Raw genomic sequence first — 16587 nt, forward strand, 5'->3', positions numbered from 1 at the left:
ATGAGTTGGTATTTTTATCTTTTCCTTTTAGAAAATTTTAAATAGAAAATAAATTAGCATCATGTAAATGACATGCAGTTTGTTCTCTAGCTTGTATATTTTCTTTGTCATGTTTTCTGCCTCTTAAGTTTATCCTAGTTTTCATCTGTCTTAAAACTGATCTGTTCTGCTCTGTGCCTGGTAGAAGAGTTTACTTGTTTGTTCAGCCATGTGGTATATTGTGACAGAGCATATTATGTACCACACCCAGATCTCTGTAACTTCCCTGTTCATCATTTCCTGAAGCTTGCTCAAACTCATGTCTATTGAGTTGGTGATGCCATCCAACAATTTCATGCTCTGTTGCCCCTTTCTCCTCCTGTCTTCAATATTTCCCAGCATCAGGGTCTTTCCCAATAAGTTGGCTCTTTGCATCCGGTGGCCAAAGTATTGGCGCTTCAGCTTCAGCATCAGTCCTTCCAATGAGTATTCAGGGTTGATTTCCTTTTGGATTGGCTGGTTTGATCTCTTTTCTGTCCAAAGGACTCTCAAGAGTTTTCTCCAGCACCACAGTTCAAAGACATCAATTCTTCAGTGCTCAGCCTTTTTTATTGTCCAGCTCTTACATCCGTACATGACTACTGGAAAAACTACTGGAAAAGGTTGAGAGATATTTAACCACTCATTTGCAGGTAAGTGATCTGATAGTTTATTATTACAAGACCATGAAAGGTGGCTGCTATATGCACAGCCCTTGACAAAGAGAGCTAATGAAAGGAAAGAGAATTTAATCAAATCTCTGGTCCTTGGCAGCTTCACTCATTTGCCCATTTATTTACATGTTTGTTGAATGTATCATATGTCATAAACCACTAGACAAACACAAAGTTAGTTTCTAGAAACATAAAGATGATTTGTTCCTAATCCTTATTCTTGAGAGGCCACAGTCTGGTGGCATTAGCAAATAGAGCTGGCCATTGAATAAGATAGGTTTGAACCTTGTGGGCCCACTTATATGAGATTTGTTTCCAGTAAATACTACTGTACTAGATGATGGTTGAATCTCGAAATGGTTGAATCTGTAAACCATGGATGTGGAGGGCGAACTACGAGACTTGAATTTCCACAGATTTGGGTATTTTCAGTGGTTCCTGGAACAAATTATTTATTGTTCAAAGGTCAACTGTAAGTACAGATCAGTTAAGTGCTGTAATAGAATACTGAACAAAGCATTATGAATGTCTGGGTGGGAAGATCACAAACAAACCACAGCTTACCTGCATCTTGAAATAAGAGAATCTTAGGTAAAGAGCCTAGCGGTTGAGGTTAAAAAGAGTACAGCACAGAGGAAAGAGCACATAATTCAACTAGGCTTTAGCATCAGGTGAGTGAGGAAAAAGGCAAGTGATATCAAGGGGAAGGTAGAGAGGGAGCAGATCATGAAGTGGGTTGAATGTTATGTTCAGGAGTTGGAATTCTAGTCTATGAAAAGTTAAGGCTATGTAGGATTTTAAATAAATTTCTTTAAGGTGGAAACACTTGTAGCACAGATTGAAAATAGAGTCGGGGTGAGGGTAGGGTTAACTCAATGCCAGAAGATAACATAACAAATTATTACAAAAGAAAAAAACTGGTATGGTAAAAGAGAAAAGGAAAAAAAAAATAGATGTTTAGGAGGTTGAATTCATAGGACTTGGTGAATGATATAACATGTTGAAAATGAAAGAAAAAAAGAAAAAAAAATTCTAGAATGACTGTTGGAGTCTGGCCCAGACATACTGGTATCTTATTGTGCCATTAATTATGATTAGAAACACTAGAGGAAATGAAAGTTTGGTTGAAGAAGAGGTTAGAGTTGCTGGTTGGACAGGGGCATGAAACTATCATTTTTACAGGGTGGATTTGAGACAGCTCTAAAAAATTCCCATTAATGGTCTCTTTACAAAGCAGTTGGTTATGTGAGTCTGGAACTCAGGAGAAAGTTCATATTGAAAGGGCAGTTTGGATCTCAGGGTCTGGATTTTCACCAAGATAATGAAAGTAGACCCTAGAAAGTAGGCAGAGAGCACTTAGCCTGAGAGGCCTGAGATGCACGTTGGGGCACCCATGAAACAGATACACACAAAACTGTTTTTTCTTTTAATTCCTTTCCTGCTACTTTGAAAATTATCTTTGTTGTAAAGAAAGTATTGTTCCCCTGACAACACAAATAGGATAGAAGTAGGTGCTACTGTAGAGTCTGACAACCTACAGTCATAACTGGATGAAGGACATTGGGAGTGTGGAGAGCATTCAGCAGCCAAAGGAAATAGTCTCTACTCCACCCTGGGAGAGTGTAAGCCTGGGGAGACACAGACCCGGTGGGGCCTAGTCTGACTTTTCAAGGAGAACATGAAATATGATATTTTATAAGAAATATTCTGATTCAAAAAAACTTTGTGCATGAATTCATTTATTTAACAAATATATGTTGAGCACCTACTGTATTCCAGGCATGATTCTAGGATCTGGCGACTTCTCAGTGAATAAAGAAGACAGCAATCTTTTTTTCTGGATAAAGTTTACCTTTAAGTGTGGAGACATATACCATAAACAAAAGAAATGAGTAAATTCCTTGCTTAGTGAGTACAAAGGGTCCAATGCAGCTGAAGCAGTGAGACCTAGAAAGAGTCTGGGGAGAGATGAGGTCAGAGCAGTAAGAAAGAACAGGATCCTACAGGGTCTGGTTGGCCATCGTCAGAGTTTGGGCTTTTATCCTGGTGGAGACAAGAAGCCACTGGTTGCTACATTGAGAGCCTACTTCTCCAGAGTCAGGACAGACCAGGAGATCTGGGAGGAAGCTACTGCAGTCACCCAAATCAGAAATGAAGGCTGCTTGGACAAGACTGGGATGAGTGGAGGTGGGGAGATGGAGAAAGACTTGGGATGTACTTTGGAAGTAGAGACAATGGAATTCGCTGATAGATTCTATGTAAGACTTTGGCCACCTCATGCGAAGAGTTGACTCATTGGAAGACTCTGATGCTGGGAGGGATTGGGGGCAGGAGGAGAAGGGGACGACAGTGGATGAGATGACTGGATGGCATCACTGACTCGATGCACGTGAGTTTGGGTGAACTCCAGGTGTTGGTGATGCACAGGGAGGCCTGGCATGCTGCGATTCATGGGGTCGCAAAGAGTCGGACACGACTGAGTGACTGAACTGAATTGAACTGAAAGAAAATAAAAAATGGGGCAGTGGCTGAAGGGAGGAGAGAGGACTTCTTTCTATCTAAAGATCAGAGTAATAACAGTATGTGTATATGTTTGTAGGAAAGATCCAATTGAGAGAAGAAAGCTGATAATACATGCAAAAGGGGAGACATTTGCTGGAAGAATATCCTAGAGTAGGAGAGGTAAGGCTAGGACCTGGGGCCCGAGTGGAGGCTTGGAGTCTAGACAGACAATGCATATCGAGTTCTGGGTCCAGCATGCAAGCCACTGGTTTGCAACCTCTGCAACCTTTGCTTATCCTGAAAATATACTGGACATTGTGGGTCCTTCACAGTAGAAAAGTCCTCCTTTGGAAACATCAATATTCAGATCTTACTCAGTGTAAACATTGCCAAGCTAAATTTGCTGCCCATAATTGGTGGAGCTTTGAGGGAATCATATACTCTGAAAGTGGTCAGCTGGATTTGGGTTTGGAATGAAGAAATAAAACCTGAGTTGATTTCAAATTTCACTATCCACAATAGAAGCTTACATCTCTTTTTAACAGTTTGGCCTTAGCCATGAGAAATAGATAGCCATACCATTTCAGCTCCTAGCCTAAAACTACTGACATCTCAAAGAATCTGATTTGTCTTTTAAGTGCATGCTGATATCATCACAGAACAAATGATTAATTTGGGAGCCCCTCTTGGAAGCTTGAACTTGTCACTTATCTGAAATGATGAAAACTATATTTGTCAAGTAATACTTCACCTAAAAGTAAACACAATAGCGCTCTGTGCACAGACTGAGCATCTGGGGCCCTTGGCAGCCCTTCTGGATTGGCCCCTTTAGAGAGGGAAGGCTCCCCTCGGGCCAGCATGCCATGCTGTTTCATCCATGGGAGGTACTGGTGTCAAAGGGTCAATAGGCCTACTTCCTGGCACAAAATGGGGGCATGATGGACAGTTGCTAAATTAATGAATAAAACTGATTTCTGTCTGATATCTGAAGTACTGCTATCTCCATTAGACTCTGGACTTTGAATGATCATTTTGTCAAGTGATCTTATTAAGAAATGTGACTAGAGCCTGAAGACTTTCTTTAATAATGCACAAGAAAATTAGCTTTGGGGGGCACATATTGATGCACTTTGTCACATCTGAGGTAACATTTGGATAAGAAGAGCCTACCTTCTAAGCCATTTAAAAGGAATTAGCTAATCCACAGTTGCCTTACTTGCTGGATCTTTCTGTCCTAAGAACAAAGAATTTTCAATTTATGCCTCTTTAATTTTATTGACACATCCAGTTTTCTTAAAGTTCCTACCTGGATGCCAATGTCAAATAGGAGATGGTAAGAGTGAACATTGACATTTTAGGAATCAGTGAACTACAATGAACCAGGATGGGTGAATTTAATTCAGATGACCATTATATCTACTATGATAGGCAAGAATTCCTTAGAAGAAATGGAATAGCCCTCATAGTCATCAAAAGAGTCCAAAATGCAGTACTTGGGTGCAATCTCAAAAACAACACAATGATCTCTGTTCATTTCCAAGGCAAATCATTCAATATCACAATAATCCAAGTCTATGCCTCAACCACTAATGCCAAAGCAGCTGAAGTTGAATGATTCTAAGAAGCCTTACAAGACCTTCTAGAACTAACATCAAAAAAAGATGCCCTTTTCATCATAGGGGACTGGAATGCAAAAATAGGGAGTTGAGAAATACCTGGAGTAACATGAAAATTTGGTTTTGGAATACAAAATGAAGCAGGGCAAAGGCTAACAGAGTTTTGTCAAGAGAACACATTGTTCATAGCAAACACATTCTTCCAACAATACAAGGATATCACCAGATGGTCAATACTGAAATCCGATTGATTATATTCTTTGCAGTCAAAGATGGAGAAACTCTATACAATCAGCAGAAACAAGACCAGGAGCTGACTGTGGCTCAGATCATGAACTCCTTATGCAAAATTCAAACTTAAATTGAAGGAAAACCTCTAGGCTATTCAGGTATGACCTAAACCAAATCCCTAACAGTTATATAGAGGAAGTGACAAATAGATTTAAGGGATTAGATCTGATAGAGTGCCTAAAGAACTATGGACAGAGGTTCGTAACATTGTACAGGAGGAAGTGATCAAAACCATCCCCAAGAAAAAAAAATGCAGAAAGGCAAAATGTTTGTCTGAGGAGGCTTTAAAAATAGCTGAGAAAAGAAGAGAAACAAAAGGCAAAGGAGAAAAGGAAAGATATATCCATCTAAATACAGACTGCCAAAGAATAATACAGAAAGATAAGAAAGCTGTCCAAAATCAACAATGAAAAGAAATAGAGACAAATAATAGAATGGGAAAGACTAGAGATTTCTTAAAAAAAAAAATTAGAGACACCAAGGGAACATTTCATGCAAAGATGGGCTCAATAAAAGACAGAAACATATGGACCTAACAGAAGCAGAAGATATTTAAAAAGAGGTGGCAAGAACACACAGAAGAGCTATACAAAAAAGATCTTAATGACCCAGATAATGATAATGGTATTATCATGTCCCTAGAGCCAGATGTCTTGCAGTCTGAAGTCAAGTGGGCCTTAGAAAGCATCACTATGAACAAAGCTAGTGGAGATGATGGAATTCCAGTTGAGTTATTTTAAATCCTAAAAGATGGTGCTGTTAAGTGCTGCAGTCAATATGGCAGCAAATTTGGAAAACTCAGGGGTGGCTACAGGACTGCCAAAGGTCAGTTTTAAATTCCAATCCCAAAGAGAGGCAATGCTAAAGAATGTTCAAATTTCTGCACAATTACACTCATTTTACATGCTAGGAAAATAATGCTCAAAAGTCTCCATGCTAGGCTTCAACAGAACATGAATCATGAACTTTCAGATGTTCGAACTGGATAAAGAAAAGGCAGAGGAACCAGAAATCAAATTGCGAAAATCTGTTGGGTCATAGAAAAAAAACAAAAGGATTCCATAAAAAACATCTAATTCTGCTTCAAGGACTATGCTAAAGCCTTTGACTTTGTGGATCACAGCACACTGTGGAAAATTCTTAAAGAAATGGGAATACCAGACCACCTGACCTGCCTCCTGAGAAATCTGTATGCAGGTCAAGGAGCAATAGCTAGAACTGGACATGGAACAATAGACTGGTTCCAAATTAGCAAAGGAGTATGTCAAGGCTGTATATTGTCACCCTGCTTATTTAACTTATATGCAGAGTACATCATGAGAAATGCTGGACTGGATGAAACACAAGCTGGAATCAAGATTGCTGGGAGAAATATCAATAACCTCAGATGACACCACCCTTATGGCAGAAATTGAAGAGAAACTAAAGAGCCTCTTGATGAAAGTTAAAGAGGAGAGTGAAAAAGCTGGCTTCAAGCTCAACATTAAAAAAAACTACAATCATGGCATTTGGTCCCATCATTTCATGGTAAATAGATTGCGGGAACAAAAGGAAACAGTGATTGACTTTATTTTCTTGGTCTCCAAAATCACAATAGATGATGACTGCAGTCATGAAATTAAAAGATGCTTGCTCTTTTGAAGAAAAGCTATGATCAACCTAGAGAGCATATTAAAAAGCAGAGACATTGCTTTGCTGACAAAGGTCCATATAGTCAAAGCTATGGTTTTTCCAGTAGACATGTATGGATGTGAGTTGGACTATAAAGAAAGCTGATCATCGAAGAATTGATGCTTTTGAACTGTGGTGTTGGCGAAGACTCTTGAGAATCCCTTGGTTTTCAAGGAGATCTAACCAGTCCATCCTAAAGGAAATCAATACTGAATATTCACTGGAAGGACTGATGCTGAAGTTGAAGATCCAATACTTTGGCCACCTGATGCGTAGATCCGATTCATTAGAAAAGACCCTGATGGTGGAACTATTGAAGACAGGAGAAGAAAGGGATGACAGAGGATGAGATAGCTGGATGACATCACTGACTCAGTGATGCCTGGTGTGCTGCAGTCCACAGGGTTGCAAAGTCAGGCACGACTGAGTGACTAAACAACAACATATATATACATAATGACTTTTGATTTATAATGATGAAAATTGAATATTCATGTTTATTTTTACTCTTTCTCAAAATGCCACTAAAGTGACAAGAAAGGAATTTTTTTACAAGTTAGAAAAACACAAAAGATTCACAATGGGTGAGCAGAGGCACACAGGTGTCCCAATAGTAACTGATTTAGCTGAGAGTAGGAACCTAACTCCCTTCTGAGACAGAAGCCAGTATGTTTATGAAGAACCTTAGAAAAGCTGAGAACTGGAGGCACCAAGAACCTCTCAACTCATGGGAGTGAGTGCTTGGACTGAAAACAGAGAGTATGTTCCAAACATATATGAATTATACATGGATTCTTCTTATATACAGAGTATACAGGTGACTTATCTTGTCAGTAGGAAGTGGGTATTAAGTGGAAAAATTAACTCACAGTAATTTTCTACTTTAAGATACTTCAAAGTGAAAGAAGAGGAGTAGGAAAGGCAAATATTAAGATCCCAGGATATTAGTAGCCAGGCTTATGTCTCTCTGTTCCATCCAGGCAAGGCTTTGGAGGATTTCTTTCCAGAGAAACAAATGGACCTGCAAGAAATTATTTTCAGACAATAACATATAGAGCTACTTCCTCCGCACAATAACCCTACAGTCAAGCCATCCATTCAGGAAATCAACCAGAACCACACACACACACACAGAAAATTATACCAACTTTTTGGAGTCTTACTCTTTGATATTAAAGGAAAATTACAAGTTATAAGAGAGTTGAGAAAAGACTCCAGCATGAGAAACAGAGGCCAAAACTAAAAAAGCAGAAAGGAAAAAAAAAAACAAACACACAAAAATTCAAACTCAGAAGACACATTCAGACAATGCAAATAGCAGAATGCTTTCCACCATCAAACCAAAATAAAATTTACATAATTAATATATCTATGAAATTAGAAAAGGATGCTGGTAAAGGCAAAAAAGTATTCAGAGAATAATTAAGAGATGATGGTAATTGAAAAGCCATAGCAGTAATACAAGTTCAATAGAAGAACTAAATGATATAACTAAGGCCATCTTTAAGAAAATATAACAAAAAGAAAAGAGATAAAAGATAAAAAGTTTAGAGAACTAACAGGAATCTCAGGACTAATGATCTAACTAATGGAAGTTCAAGAAAAAAGAATACAGAAAAAAAGTTATCAAAATAATAATGTGAGAATACTTCCCAAAACTGGAGGACATGAGTTTCTAGGTTGATCTGTCCAGCAGAGCGAATGAAAAAGTATAATACAAGGCATATTGAGATAAAATTTTGGAGATCCAAGTTCAAAGAAAAGAAAGTATAACTTTATAGAGAATAAAACTGGATCAGACATAAAGAGTTTGGAGTCAGAATGATATCTAAATTCTGGAAATTAGTAATCTTGAAAATAGAGATGCCTTTCAAAATTCTAAGGGAAATAAATTTCAATTTAGATTTAAAAAAATGTAGACAAACTTTCTGTCAAGCTTGTAGGTAAAACCAAGATCTTCTCAGACATTAAAAAATTAAGAAAAAAACTATGTCCTATCCCCTCCTCCTTGTCCCGCATTTCAGGAAGTTAGCAAAATGAGGAGAAACACAAGACAAGAAGACACAGGTACAGGAAGAAGGAAATCCAATAACAATAATAACATAAGAGACAGAGTTAATTCTCTCTTCTGGCAAAAGGAAGTCTCAAGATGACAGAAGTACAGATTGGCAGAAAATAATGAAGGACTACAAAAGTTTGTACTCCAAGAGGAAGAAAAAGTGGAACCCATAGTTTTACTTAATGTTTGACCATATTTTAGGGAATTTTATACTCAGTTGCTCAGTCGTGTCTGACTCTTTGTAACCCCATGAACTGAAGCCCACCAGGCTCCTCTGTCTATGGGATTGTCCAGAAAAGGATGCTGGAATGGGTTTCCATTTCCTTCTCCATGGGAGTTTTACGGTACTGAGCAGTTAGTGAAAGGTACATAGGAAAACTGAGCAAACAGCAGAATGAGACAATTATCACTGGAAAGAAATGTTTTAAAAATTAATGCAAAAATTAATAATGTACTATATACCAATCTGTTAATGTTATAGTAATAATATATAAATATTGAATATTAATTCAAGTAAAGATTATTATATAACTATATTGAGAGGCTGAGGGAGAGAAAAGAAGTAAGTATGGGAGGTTGGGGTGTAAGAGACTTAAATTCTAATCTTCCATAATAGGAAGTCAACAGATAAGGTCTAAAATTGATAAAGAAATAGTAAGACATGAAGAATAGAGTACAGAGGTATATACCAGAAGATACATTAAAGACATTGAAAATTGCTACCTTTTAGAGGGACAATAGGTCAGTTGACTACTGTTTCATATCCTTAAGGAGTACTGTTTGGATTTTTCAATTGCATACACACACTCATAACCTAAAATTTGAATAAAAAGTCACATATGAAGCAATGTAGGAGAGAAGATTTATTGTGACTATTTAATAAAATGTTATAGCATATAATATACTGTTGATACACAAAGATTATTAATAAATTCCTAAAAAGGTTTACTAGTTGCTAATATAAAGGTTGTCTCATTATCAGAAAAATCAGCAAATACATAAACATTTTTACTCTTCATTCCCTAGTAAAACATTTTTTACTAAGAGTTGTGGATGATAAGAAATATGAAATATACTCCTTACACTAAACTAACAGCCATGACAGCTAATATTTAATTGGTGTAAAATGTATACCAAGCATTATTCCAAGTACTTTAAATTATCTCACTTAATTCTGTGAGATGGATACTGTTATTATCTCCATTTTATAGATGAGGCCCAGTAAAATGAAGTAACTTATCCAGGTCACAGGACTTGTAAGAGATGGGGTCAGGATTCAAACCCAAGCAGAAGGCTTGAGAGCCAGTGCTATTACCCATTGTGTCACACTGCTTTATAACCTAGTTGAGGAAAAGAACAAACAGAACTGAACAACCTTATAAGATCTAAAAGAGTCCAACATAATGTCGGAAGAGATGTCTCAAATGCACGCAAGCATACTTTTGGGAAAATAAGTGTATTACTGTAGGATTCAGAAGAGATGGAGAATCTTTCCGGCTGATGGTCAAGGAAGACTTTTCTTGGACCAACCTGGGCAGGGAGGGCATTCTTTGAGAGAAAGTCAGGATGTAGAGGTAGGAACTGGATGCCAGAGATCAGCAAGGAAAGAAGTTTCACCAGGGCATTGCAAATTTTGTTCATTCATACATGAGACTCATGAGAACAAAGCAAGGAGGACCTAATGTCAAATTACAAAGGGACTTGTTGGTGTCAGGCTAAGAAGACTGGACTTGATCCTCTGCAAATGGGAAGTCATTGTTGAGCAGATGATAGTTTAATCTGGACATTGTACCCATAAGTAATGAAGAGGAGGTGACAAAAACAGGGAAGGGTTTATTGTGACAGTCTGGATGAGAGTGTTCGAGATCAGAGAGTGGTTAATGAGAATGCAAATAAAGGGCTGCATCCTGGATGGGAAGAATTTGACATGCCAAAAAATGCTGGAATTTGTCTTTTCTACCAAGGAGAAATTTTTTCAAACTAGAAAGGATGCAACTGATATGATGAAAATGGAATTAAATTGCACGAAGTTCAAGTAGAATAAATTCAAATCACTAGATTCAAACAAGTTACAACCGAGAGCGATCCAATCAAATATTGAGCAATTATGATCTTGAAGCAGATGATAGGATTTCTTTTAAAATAAGAGAAAATTTTCTAGAATTAATAGTAATGTATGCTCAATAGAGAAAATAAAAACAGAAAGAAGAAAAAATCAGTAAGCTTACTCCACAGGTATATACTTAGATGACATTTTGGGTTACTTTTTTCTTTTATTTATAACTTTTTTTCATGTTGATAAATAGTCGAATGGATGATGCTATTATATATAGAACTTATCATTTTTATCTTGCTCGAATAACATTGTAATAAAACATTCCATATTCTGTTACAAATTTATTTGTATATATAATTCTTAATCATTATATAACGTTCAGTAATGTAGGTATACATACTAAAATATATTTAACCAAATATAGTTGGATATTTAAACACTTTCTAAAAAAATTTCTTTTTACATAAGTGTAGTATCCTTTTATTTACTCTTTTCTGAATTGTGAACTGTGTCTATAGACTAGTATTCCAGATAAAGCTTTTTGGAAAAAAACAGGAGAGTATGAAAAGAGCAGCCAGTTTAAACATAATTTCTATTTAGTCAGGGATGAAAGTTAAACTGCAAAACCTTAGTGAGACAACAAAATGACCGTTTGTTTTAACCACACTGCTGCCCCTGAAGGACAACTGATAAAGACACATGGGAAATAGCATGTAGAAAACATCCACGGAGACACAACTAGGGTTTGATAATTAACTGCAGAAGCACACTCTAGTTAGGTCTATATTTGTGTGTTTTCATATTGCATTTACATTTATTTATATGTATTTGAGGGTTTCTTGGACTGCAAGGAGATCCAATCAGTCCATCCTAAAGGAAATCAGTCCTGGATATTCCTTAGAAGGACTGATGCTGAAGCTGAAACTCCAATACTTTGGCCACATGATGAGAAGAACTGACTCACTCGAAAAGACGCTGATGCTGAGAAAGATTGAAGGCAGGAGGAGAAGGGGAAAACAGAGGATGAGATGATTGGATGGCATCACCAACTTAATGGACGTGATTTTGAGCAAGCTCTGGGAGTTGGTGATGGACAGGGAAGCCTGGTGTGCTGCAGTCCATGGGGTTGCAAAGAGTAGGACATGAACAACTGAACTGAACTGATATATATTGGTTAAGTTAACTGGGAAGAAGGACATAGTACATTCTTAAGTATGGGTACAGTTATCCCCCAATTCATCCTCAGTTCAGTTCAGTCACTCAGTCCTATCTGACTCTTTGTGACCCCATGAATCGCAGTATGCCAGGCCTCCCTGTCCATCACCAACTCCCCGAGTTCACTCAGACTCACGTCCATCAGTCAGTGATGCCATCCAGCCATCTCATCCTCTGTCGTCCCCTTCTCCTCCTGCCGCCAATCCCTCCCACCATCAGAGTCTTTTCCGATGAGTCAACTCTTCGCATGAGGTGGCCAAAGTACTGGAATTTCAGCTTTAGCATCATTCCTTCCAAAGAACACCCAGGACTGATCTCATTTAGAATGGACTGCCCAATTCATCATATTGTTGTTTAAAAACCCTGAGTTCATGGAAATGGTAAAGTTTATGGAAAAGTGATATCTGAGCCAGTTCATAACCCACTGACACTTATGAGTGAAAACAGCGTGTTTAGAGCAAGCAGACCAAATATACAGCACTCTGTGGTGTCTGCAGTTGTTTCATTCTGCAAGACTGTATATTGTGACGTGTGAGTGGTGTGATGGATCACGTGCAAAATATTTAGTACACTTGATGGATCAAGTGCAAAATCTGGTCATCACTTTTGTATAACTTTGCGCTGGTTAGGTAATCCTTGAAATCACTTAGGGGAGGATCAATACACTCTTGTCAAGGAGTGGATGGAAGACTAACTGAGATATCGGTGATGAACACACCAGAGCATCTGAATTACCTCCATATCATACTAGCACAAGATTTAGTGGGAACTCATAGGATAGGTCACTGGAGGACAGCCAGAAATCCTCCTCACTAACTCTGAGAAAACATTACTAGCTCCTCAGATGGAGCAATGAGAATAAGTTGGGGTCAAAATTGGATGGATGATGGAATCCCCTAGGTTTTCACTTAATGGGAAGTCACACTTGGAACTTCCCATGGATGTACTGGTAATAATGAGCCCTCTGATTTGACCATGTGCCTCTCAGAATATAGTAAACAACAAGGGTTATACTATCCAAATCAAAAGGTTTATCCAACATGCTTATAAGTGTCTGTCATGTTGTCAGTTTTCTCACATATATAAAACACAGTTTTTTGGAAGTCAGCAAAGGTCACTACTGTTGTTCCTTATAGGCTAAGATTACTGGACAGGCTGAAATTATAGCACAAGTAAGGTTAACACTACTTAATTAAATCTGATCTATCAGATAAGGGGGCAAAAAGGAAAAAGATACTTTTGATTATAGGACTTCTATGGTGGCTCAGCGGTAAAGAACCCGCCTGCAATACAGGAGACTCAGGTTTGATCCCTGGGTCAGGAAGATCCCCTGGAGAAGAAAATGGCAACCCACTCCAGTATTCTGGCCTGAGAAATCCCATGGACGCAAGAGCCTGGCAGGCTACAGTGCATGGAGTCACAAAAGAGCCAGACACACTTTGAGACTAAACAACAACACATTTGATTGTGCTGTTCTTGATATAATGACTTATTTGGTTCTTTGCTGCTAAAGCCCACCAACTCCAGAGCTGAAAACTCTGATCTCATTTTTTATCAACTTTATGGGGGTGCTATTTACATATGCTAAATGGCATCATTTACAGTATTCTGTGTGATGAATTTTGACAAATGCATACACACAAAACCACCACCCCAATGGATGTTATACAAAGCTTTTTTTGTCGCCCTCAGAATTTCCCTGTTGCCCTTTTGCAATCAGTCCTCTTACCTCTTTGGCATGCCCACTTTAGATGGTCATTAATTATATTTCTATCATAGTAAATATTTTGCTTGTTCTAGAATCTCACACAAATGAAATCATATAGTATATACTCTTATGTGTCTAGGTTCTCTTGGCCAAGCATGTTTTTCAGATTCATTCATACTGTTGACGGTAATCACTGCTACTGCTGCTGCTGCTTAAGTCATATCAGTCATGTCTGACTCTGTGTGACCCCATAGATGGCAGCCCACCAGGCTCCACCGTCCCTGGGATTGTCCAGGCAAGAACACTGGAGTGGGTTGTCATTTCCTTCTCCAGTGTATGAAAATGAAAAGTGAAAGGAAGTCGCTCAGTCGTGTCCGACTCTTTGCGACCCCATGGACTTCAGCCTACCAGGCTCCTCCGTCCATGGGATTTTCCAGGTAAGAGTATTGGAGTGGGTTGCCATTGCCTTCTCCCATGGTATCACTAATCTGTTCCTTTTGAATACTGAGCGCATATGAAAGTACAAGTGTATGCATGCACTACGGTTTTTTTAATCCATTCAGCTGTTGATGGACATTTGAAGTGTTTCTACGTGTGGCTATGATGAATAAAGCTGCTAGGAGCATTTATGTGCAAGTCTTTTGTAGATATGTCTTTCTTTTCCCTGGGTCAATACTTAGAATTGGAATTGCTAGGTCATGGGGTCACAAAGAGTCAGACACAACTGAATGACTAACATACAAGGTATCCATTTAACTTTTTAAGAAGTGACCAAATGTTTCCCAAAGTGGTTGTACTATTTTACATTCTCACTAGCAATGTACAAGAATTCCAGGTGTTCTTATCCTCACTAATAAAAGGTCTTTTAAAATTTTAGTCTCTCTAGTGGGGAGTTAGTAGTAACCTACTGCTTTTGATTTTCATTTCCTTGATGAATAATGATGTTGAACTCCACCCCCCCGCCCCCGCCCCATGCTTGTTTTGGCCATTCGAATATTTTTTTTCCATAAAATGTCTTCAAGTAATAGGAGCAAGAGATGGGGAGGTACCTAGATCTGAATGGATAATGATACCATTCTTTGAATACAGCAGATTTGAAGTAGAGAGAGGGGTGGCTGAAAGTTAAAAGAAGCTCACTTTCATGTATTTCTCAAATAAATTCAAAATCATCTTATCTTTTATCCTGGAAAATTCTTTACTCTCTTTTCTACCTATTGGGGTTCTAATCAGATACAGAGGTCATGGAAGATTTATCTAAATTATGGATTATGAGAGAGAAATGGCCAAAGTTGAATTAATGCTTTCAGTCCTTATCTTAGTGTATCTGCTGTGTTTATTAAACAAGTCAATAAATTCTAGGGTCATAAGGAAGATAGACTGGTAAATATAACAACCATGTATTCAATACTTACTCTGTGCATGAAATTGCACTAGGGAATAAAAGACAAAATGATAAATTAGATCTTGTAATTGCCATAAAGAAGTTCAAACCTTCTTGCAATTTAGAGTTATCCTTCAGTGAGCCCATATGTGGCAGAATGTACTAAAAAAGAATCATCAAGGAGAGGCAAAGGGCTTTGAAGCACAAGGATTAATATGTAGGAGGAAGAAGAAAGGATACTACAGAAGTATTAGAGGAGGTGGTAAAAAATGGAGACCTCGAGGAAAGAGCATTTTCACCAGTGATTGCAGTCAATGTTTGTTTGAATCACCTTCTGTATAGCAGACTATTTGGGTTTACATGAAAAAGTACAATTTATTCCAGGGAAATGCTCATCTTTAGGTAATTGGCTTTTATTTGACAACTAAAAGTGAAGTAGTAAGAAAATATTTACCCACTAATGAATCCTTCTGAGAAATATCAAGGAACAGTTATCTTTAATTATGTATCAACAAATATAAAGTAATGCGTAGTGGACAGAGCACAATTTTAAAGCTACTGAGACCTGGATTCAAATCTTGGTTTTGCTATATGTATCTCTTGATCCAATCATTTTCTCCTTTGAGCATTTGTTTTGTGTGAAAATGGATGTACTAGTCGTTTGCTTGTGGCATTGCCATGATGGCTAAGCAGTGAGGTTAGTCCTCAAACTAAGAGTAGCATACGTGATGTGATCCTTAAGTACACATTTCTTTTTTCTCTCCTTACCCTTGTGCAATTCTAATGAGCTCAGATTGTAATTTTGCTTTTTAATTTGCAAGATCATAAATCAAGGCAAACAAAACGCAGATGGGATTACAGGGGAAGTAGGGAGGGGGACAATGTTAAACAAATCTGAATCTTTGTAAATGACCTAATTTTGCCAATGGTGAAATTCTACTGGGTAAGGAAAGAAGAAGGGGAATAGTGGAATGGTTTCAACACTATTAGCATCTCCTTGATATTTCTGTTATAGATTTTTCAGATTCTCGGTCATGATTTTTTTAAAATACATTACATGAAAAGTGGGCATGTCCTGGTATATGAAGTGCTCATTCATGCCTGTCATTGTCATCGATTGTTGGTAATAGTCATTGAGTATTTACTGTGAGTCACACAAAGTACCAAGTGTTTTACATACATTACCTTACTTATCTTTCACAAAAACCCTATGAGGTAGGCAACATTATCACATTACTTGAGTTACAAATAAGTGATTTGTGTCACAGTGGTTGGCTACCATGCCACATAGAAAGTGAGGGAGCAATAGAGTCAGTATGTGAAATTAAGACAATATGACTCCCAAACTTCCCACTCAGCCTTTGTGCTGTGTTGCTTCCCATCACACACTCACACA

General features: G+C 37.9%; 1 protein-coding gene across 10 annotated transcripts in view; it reads left to right on the forward strand.

Annotated features, from left to right (window-relative positions):
* The first annotated feature begins 336 nt into the window (after positions 1 to 336).
* The window catches only part of CD55 (CD55 molecule (Cromer blood group)), a 48291-nt gene continuing 32040 nt past the window's right edge, over positions 337 to 16587 (forward strand). For 9 of the 10 annotated variants that reach the window (XM_061382109.1, XM_061382110.1, XM_061382111.1 and 6 more), the window contains exon 1: positions 14219 to 14247. In XM_061382109.1, the coding sequence (XP_061238093.1) occupies positions 14234 to 14247 (14 nt within the window). In that variant the 5' untranslated portion in view covers positions 14219 to 14233. Of the gene's footprint in view, positions 672 to 14218; positions 14248 to 16587 lie in introns of those variants that run through there. The other variant, XM_061382117.1, reaches the window with a different exon arrangement.

The sequence above is a fragment of the Bos javanicus genome, chromosome 16 (genome assembly GCF_032452875.1).
Source record: "Bos javanicus breed banteng chromosome 16, ARS-OSU_banteng_1.0, whole genome shotgun sequence".
Taxonomy (NCBI): domain Eukaryota; kingdom Metazoa; phylum Chordata; class Mammalia; order Artiodactyla; family Bovidae; genus Bos; species Bos javanicus.